Source organism: Oncorhynchus gorbuscha, unplaced genomic scaffold (genome assembly GCF_021184085.1).
Source record: "Oncorhynchus gorbuscha isolate QuinsamMale2020 ecotype Even-year unplaced genomic scaffold, OgorEven_v1.0 Un_scaffold_6:::fragment_8:::debris, whole genome shotgun sequence".
Taxonomy (NCBI): Eukaryota; Metazoa; Chordata; class Actinopteri; order Salmoniformes; family Salmonidae; genus Oncorhynchus; species Oncorhynchus gorbuscha.
The window spans coordinates 191,309-198,808 of NW_025745437.1; the positions used below are offsets into that span (position 1 = coordinate 191,309).

A 7,500-nucleotide genomic window follows, 5' to 3' on the forward strand; every position below is an offset into this window, starting at 1 on the left:
CTGTCACAGGAACTTCCTGTCTGTCTGTTCCCAGCAGCACCCAGACCATCATGTCCATCACCTATAGAGATGTTATAATAACATTACATCCTAATATAACACTTCCTGTCTGTCTGTTCCCAGCAGCACCCAGATCATCATGTCCATCACCTATAGAGATGTTATAATAACATTACATCCTAATATAACACTTCCTGTCTGTCTGTTCCCAGCAGCACCCAGACCATCATGTCCATCACCTATAGAGATGTTATAATAACATTACATCCTAATATAACACTTCCTGTCTGTCTGTTCCCAGCAGCACCCAGATCATCATGTCCATCACCTATAGAGATGTTATAATAACATTACATCCTAATATAACACTTCCTGTCTGTCTGTTCCCAGCAGCACCCAGACCATCATGTCCATCACCTATAGAGATGTTATAATAACATTACATCCTAATATAACACTTCCTGTCTGTCTGTTCCCAGCAGCACCCAGACCATCATGTCCATCACCTATAGAGATGTTATAATAACATTACATCCTAATATAACACTTCCTGTCTGTCTGTTCCCAGCAGCACCCAGACCATCATGTCCATCACCTATAGAGATGTTATAATAACATTACATCCTAATATAACACTTCCTGTCTGTCTGTTCCCAGCAGCACCCAGACCATCATGTCCATCACCTATAGAGATGTTATAATAACATTACATCCTAATATAACACTTCCTGTCTGTCTGTTCCCAGCAGCACCCAGACCATCATGTCCATCACCTATAGAGATGTTATAATAACATTACATCCTAATATAACACTTCCTGTCTGTCTGTTCCCAGCAGCACCCAGACCATCATGTCCATCACCTGGGGATTATACAGATTATATATTACAAAACATAGCAATGTTAATATGTATGAACAAACTTTAATTAAACCACACAGCTTTGATTCAAAACATGCATCAAAGAGATGTTATAATAACATTAAAAATAACATCTCCTGATGGGCAAAATCATGTCCATCACCTGGGGATTAGCAAACATTACAAAACTATAATGTTAATATGTATGCACAAACTTTAATTCCGCTTTGATTCCCTCTAACCTCAGTTCGTAGCACAAAAAAGTACATCTCCTGATGGGCAAAATATGGATCTGTTGAGCAAACACACAAACTATAAGCATAACCCCGTGTCCGCTGTCCCTCTACCTCAGTTCGTACCCAATCCCTGTGTGCTGTACTGTCCCTCTACCTCAGTCCGTACCCAAACCCTGTGTGCTGTACTGTCCTCTACCTCAGTTCGTACCCAATCCCTGTGTGCTGTACTGTCCTCTACCTCAGTTCGTACCCAATCCCTGTGTGCTGTACTGTCCTCTACCTCAGTCCGTCGTTTCTCTGAGCTGCGACAGCGGTTGGTGGCTCCGAAACAGAAACAGGAAGTGCAGCCTTTAGGGTTGGCGGGGTCAAGGTGGAAGGTCTCCACTCTGCACTGGTCACAACGACCATCCTGGACATTCTCCTGAAAAAAAGGAAAGTGAGAAAGTCTTCTCCTTGGCCAATAACGTCCTGGTGAGGATCTGCTTCCTGGTTGGACATATCCAACTGCAAAGGACCATCAACAATGAAATAACTTAATCTGCCCCGTCCTCCCCCTCCCTCCCTCCCTCCCTCCCTCCCTCCCTCCCTCCCCTCCCTCCCTCCCTCCCTCCCTCCCTCCCTCCCTCCCTCCCTCCCTCCCTCTCCCTCCCTCTCCCTCCCTCTCCCTCCCCTCTCCATCCCTCTCCCTCCCTCCCTCTCCCGCTCTATCCCGCCCTCTCCCGCCCTCTCCCTCCCTCTCTCTCCCGCCCTCTTCCGTCCTCTCCCGCTCTCTCCCTCCCTCTCCTGTCCTCTCCCTCCCTCTCCCCGCTCTCTCCCTCTCCCGCCCTCTCCCTCCCTCTCCCGCTCTCTCCCTCCCTCTCCCACCCTCTCCCGCTCTCTCCCTCCCTCTCCCGTCCTCTCCCTCCCCTCCCGTCCCCTCTCCCTCCCTCTCCCGTCCTCTCCCTCCCTCTCCCGCTCTCTCCCTCCCCTCTCCCTCTCCCGTCCTCTCCCTCCCTCTCCCGCCCTCTTCCGTCCTCTCCCGCTCTCTCCCTCCCTCTCCCTCCCTCTCCTGTCCTCTCCCTCCCTCTCCCGCTCTCTCCCTCCCTCTCCCGTCCTCTCCCTCCCTCTCCCGCTCTCTCCCTCCCTCTCCCACCCTCTCCCGCCCTCTCCCGCTCTCTCCCTCCCTCTCCCGTCCTCTCCCTCCCTCTCCCGTCCTCTCCCTCCCTCTCCCGTCCTCTCCCTCCCTCTCCCTCCCTCCCTCTCCCTCTCCTGTCCTCTCCCTCCCTCTCCCGCTCTCTCCCTCTCCCGTCCTCTCCCTCCCTCTCCCGCTCTCTCCCTCCCTCTCTCACCCTCTCCCGCCCTCTCCCGCTCTCTCCCTCCCTCTCCCGTCCTCTCCCTCCCTCTCCCGTCCTCTCCCTCCCTCTCCCGTCCTCTCCCTCCCTCTCCCTCTCCCGTCCTCTCCCTCCCTCTCCCGCCCTCTTCTGTCCTCTCCTGCCCTCTCCCGCTCTCTCCCTCCCTCTCCCGTCCTCTCCCTCCCCTCTCCCGCCCTCTTCCGTCCTCTCCCTCCCTCTCCATCCCTCTCCCTCCCTCCCTCTCCCGCTCTATCCCTCCCTCTCCCGCCCTCTCCCTCCCCTCTCTCCCTCCCTCTCCCGCTCTCTCCCTCCCTCTCCCGCCCTCTCCCTCCCTCCCTCTCCCTCCCTCCCTCTCCCACCCTCTCCCGCTCTCTCCCTCCCTCTCCCGCCCTCTTCCGTCCTCTCCTGCCCTCTCCCGGCCCCTCCCGCCCTCTTCAGGCCGCTCCCTCCCTCTCCCGGCCTCTCCCTCCCTCTCCCTCTAAATACCAATCTAAGGGTGCACAGGAAAAAAATGGCCAGCCTTTAAAAAAAAAAAGATTCATTATGTTATGTAGCAGAGAGAGGAAATACATTTTACATTAACATTAAAGTAAATTTCACACAGACAGGAGGGTGGAGTTCACACAGACAGTAGGGTGGAGTTCACACAGACAGGAGGGTGGAGTTCACACAGACAGGAGGGTGGAGTTCACACAGACAGGAGGGTGGAGTTCACACAGACAGTAGGGTGGAGTTCACACAGACAGTAGGGTGGAGTTCACACAGACAGTAGGGTGGAGTTCACACAGACAGGAGGGTGGAGTTCACACAGACAGTAGGGTGGAGTTCACACAGACAGTAGGGTGGAGTTCACACAGACAGTAGGGTGGAGTTCACACAGACAGTGGGGTGGAGTTCTCACAGACAGTAGGGTGGAGTATGGACACAGACAGGACGGAGTATGGACACAGACAGTAGGGAGTATGGACACAGACAGTAGGGAGTAGGGACACAGACAGTAGGGAGTATGGACACAGACAGTAGGGAGTATGGACACAGACAGTAGGGAGTATGGACACAGACAGTAGGGAGTGTGGACACAGACAGTAGGTAGTAGGGACACAGACAGTAGAGAGTAGGGACACAGACAGTAGGGAGTGTGGACACAGACAGTAGAGAGTAGGGACACAGACAGTAGGGACACAGACAGTAGGGAGTATGGACACAGACAGTAGGGACACAGACAGTAGGGAGTATGGACACAGACAGTAGGGACACAGACAGTAGGGAGTATGGACACAGACAGTAGGGACACAGACAGTAGGGAGTAGGGACACAGACAGTAGGGAGTAGGGACACAGACAGTAGGGAGTAGGGACACAGACAGTAGGGAGTAGGGACACAGACAGTAGGGAGTAGGGACACAGACAGTAGGGAGTAGGGACACAGACAGTAGGGAGTATGGACACAGACAGTAGGGAGTATGGACACAGACAGTAGGGAGTATGGACACAGACAGTAGGGAGTAGGGACACAGACAGTAGGGACACAGACAGTAGGGAGTAGGGACACAGACAGTAGGGAGTAGGGACACAGACAGTATGGACACAGACAGTAGGGAGTATGGACACAGACAGTAGGGACACAGACAGTATGGACACAGACAGTAGGGAGTATGGACACAGACAGTAGGGACACAGACAGTAGGGAGTAGGGACACAGACAGTAGGGAGTATGGGCACAGACAGTAGGGAGTAGGGACACAGACAGTAGGGAGTAGGGACACAGACAGTAGGGAGTAGGGATACAGACAGTAGGGACACAGACAGTAGGGAGTATGGACACAGACAGTAGGGAGTATGGACACAGACAGTAGGGAGTATGGACACAGACAGTAGGGACACAGACAGTAGGGAGTATGGACACAGACAGTAGGAAGTAGGGACACAGACAGTAGGGACACAGACAGTAGGGAGTATGGACACAGACAGTAGGGAGTAGGGACACAGACAGTAGGGAGTAGGGACACAGACAGTAGGGACACAGACAGTAGGGAGTATGGACACAGACAGTAGGGAGTAGGGACACAGACAGTAGGGACACAGACAGTAGGGAGTAGGGACACAGACAGTAGGGAGTAGGGACACAGACAGTAGGGAGTAGGGACACAGACAGTAGGGAGTATGGACACAGACAGTAGGGAGTAGGGACACAGACAGTAGGGAGTAGGGACACAGACAGTAGGGAGTAGGGACACAGACAGTAGGGAGTAGGGACACAGACAGTAGGGAGTATGGACACAGACAGTAGGGAGTAGGGACACAGACAGTAGGGACACAGACAGTAGGGAGTAGGGACACAGACAGTAGGGAGTAGGGACACAGACAGTAGGGAGTAGGGACACAGACAGTAGGGAGTAGGGACACAGACAGTAGGGAGTAGGGACACAGACAGTAGGGAGTAGGGACACAGACAGTAGGGACACAGACTGTAGGGAGTGTGGACACAGGCAGTAGGGAGTAGGGACACAGACTGTAGGTCTGACCTTGCAGAGGCATCGTCCCGTGTAAGAGTCACACACTTCCTCCTCTGTGACATCCCCGCGTCGTTGCAGTCACATGGCCTACAGTTGGGGTAACCATAGAAACCATGGGTGCAGCGATCACACTGACGACCAATGATGTTGTTCTTGCATCTGAGAGACGAAAACAAACCAGTCAGTCAGTAGATGACATCACAGTGCAGAGAGAATATTCATGATGAACCAGTCAGTCAGTAGATGACATCACAGTGCAGAGAGAATATTCATGATGAACCAGTCAGTCAGTAGATGACATCACAGTACAGAGAGAATATTCATGATGAACCAGTCAGTCAGTAGATGACATCACAGTGCAGAGAGAATATTCATGATGAACCAGTCAGTCAGTAGATGACATCACAGTGCAGAGAGAATATTCATGATGAACCAGTCAGTCAGTAGATGACATCACAGTGCAGAGAGAATATTCATGATGAACCAGTCAGTCAGTAGATGACATCACAGTGCAGAGAGAATATTCATGATGAACCAGTCAGTCAGTAGATGACATCACAGTGCAGAGAGAATATTCATGATGAACCAGTCAGTCAGTAGATGACATCACAGTGCAGAGAGAATATTCATGATGAACCAGTCAGTCAGTAGATGACATCACAGTGCAGAGAGAATATTCATTATGAACGACAGTAGGCAGATATTTGTGTGGTCTCATATTCAATCACAATGTTATGATGATTCTCACTTTGATTAATTGCAGAGTTTCTCCAAAGACAATAATCACTCCAAATGTTTGGCTGTGTTGCCCGTGTGTGTCTCTGGTTCAGTGGTGTGTGTGTGTGTGTGTGCATGCATGTGTGTGTGTGCATGTATGTGTGTGTGTGTGTGTGTGTTAATACTGGGTTTACGCTACACGGAATGAACGGACAAACATTGCGTGACAAAAGTCACTTGAGTTCACTGAACTCCTTTACCGGGCTGGACTCTTTTTAGGCCCGAGGTACAGGACATTTGTGGAGGAACCAGAACTCATTGTGTTATATTATTATATGTGTGTGTAATCATTGATGTTGTTAATACAACCCACGCAAAAGAATATAGTTGTTTTGGAAGTTCTTTCCAATGTTTTAAGGGTTTATGAAAAGTTTATTTCCATCCTGACTTTTACATAAGTCCTTTGTATTGGTGTAGACTTGACGGACCAGATGGGACTCGTTCCCTCCCAAACCAAAAGGAGAAACCAATGTTTTCTCTGGTAGGCACAACCTACCTGGCATAAATAATAACTTCAAGTCAAAACCGTTACAGTGTGTGTGTGCGTGCGTCTGTTTGGGTGTGTGTGTGTGCATGCGTCTGTTTGGGTGTGTGTATCAGTGCCAGGTGTCAGTGCTCCAGGCAGCAGGCTGATATAAGGCCTACAGCTACACAGCTATAGAGATGCTTTACAGACACCCCTGTCATGGCAACACACACATTCCTGCTGAGATTGGGAACAGAGCTGAACAATTTGACATGCAGAATGTCTTTATATCAGGATGCTCACAGAGGAAAGGAGAGGAGAGAGGAGAGAATGAGAGGGGAGGAGAGGGGAGGGGAGGGGAGGGGAGGAGAGGGGAGGGGAGGGGAAGAGAGGGGAGGAGAGGGGAAGAGGGGAGGAAAAGAGATGAGAGAGGAGGGGAGGAGAGGGGAGGGGAGGAGAGGGAGGGGAAGAGAGGGGAGGGATGGAGAGGGAGGGGAAGAGAGGGGAGGAGAGGGAGGGGAAGAGAGTGGAGGAGAGGGGAGGAAAGGAGAGGGGAGGAGAGGGGAGGAGAGGGGAGGAGAGGGGAGGAGAGGAGAGGAAAAGAGAGGGGAGGAGAGGGGAGGAGAGGGGAGGAAAGGAGAGGGGAGGAGAGGGATGGAGAGGGAGGGGAAGAGAGGGGAGGAGAGGGAGGGGAAGAGAGTGGAGGAGAGGGGAGGAAAGGAGAGGGGAGGGAGAGGGGAGGAAAGGAGAGGGGAGGAAAGGACCGAGGGGAGGAGAGGGGAGGAGAGGGGAGGAAAGGAGAGGGGAGGAGAGGGGAGGAGAGGGGAGGAAAGGAGAGGGGAGGAGAGGGGAGGAAAGGGGAGGGGAGGAGAGGGGAGGAGAGGGGAGGGGAGGAGAGGGGAGGAAAGGAGAGGGGAGGAGAGGGGAGGAGAGGGGAGGAAAGGAGAGGGGAGGAGAGGGGAGGAAAGGGGAGGGGAGGAGAGGGGAGGAGAGGGGAGGGGAGGAGAGGGGAGGAGAGGGGAGGAAAGGGGAGGGGAGGAGAGGGGAGGAGAGGGGAGGGGAGGAGAGGGGAGGAAAGGAGAGGGGAGGAGAGGGGAGGGGAGGAGAGGGGAGGAAAGGAGAGGGGAGGAGAGGGGAGGAAAGGGGAGGGGAGGAGATGGGAGGGGAGGAGAGGGGAGGAAAGGAGAGGGGAGGAAAGGAGAGGGGAGGAGAGGGGAGGAGAGGGGAGGAAAGGAGAGGGGAGGGGAGGAGAGGGGAGGAGAGGGGAGGAGAGGGGAGGAAAGGAGAGGGGAGGAAAGGGGAGGGGAGGAGAGGG

At 53.0% G+C, this 7,500-nt stretch overlaps 1 protein-coding gene across 1 annotated transcript in view; it reads right to left on the reverse strand.

Annotated features, from left to right (window-relative positions):
• Nucleotides 1-7,500, reverse strand: part of LOC124019008 (laminin subunit alpha-5-like) — a 189,856-nt gene that overhangs the window by 87,827 nt on the left and 94,529 nt on the right. Inside the window, 4 exon segments of the mRNA XM_046334352.1 lie at nucleotides 1-61; nucleotides 1,377-1,517; nucleotides 4,952-4,999; nucleotides 5,002-5,101. The exon segment at nucleotides 1-61 is cut by the window's left edge and continues 101 nt beyond it. Of these exon segments, the coding sequence (XP_046190308.1) occupies nucleotides 1-61; nucleotides 1,377-1,517; nucleotides 4,952-4,999; nucleotides 5,002-5,101 (350 nt within the window).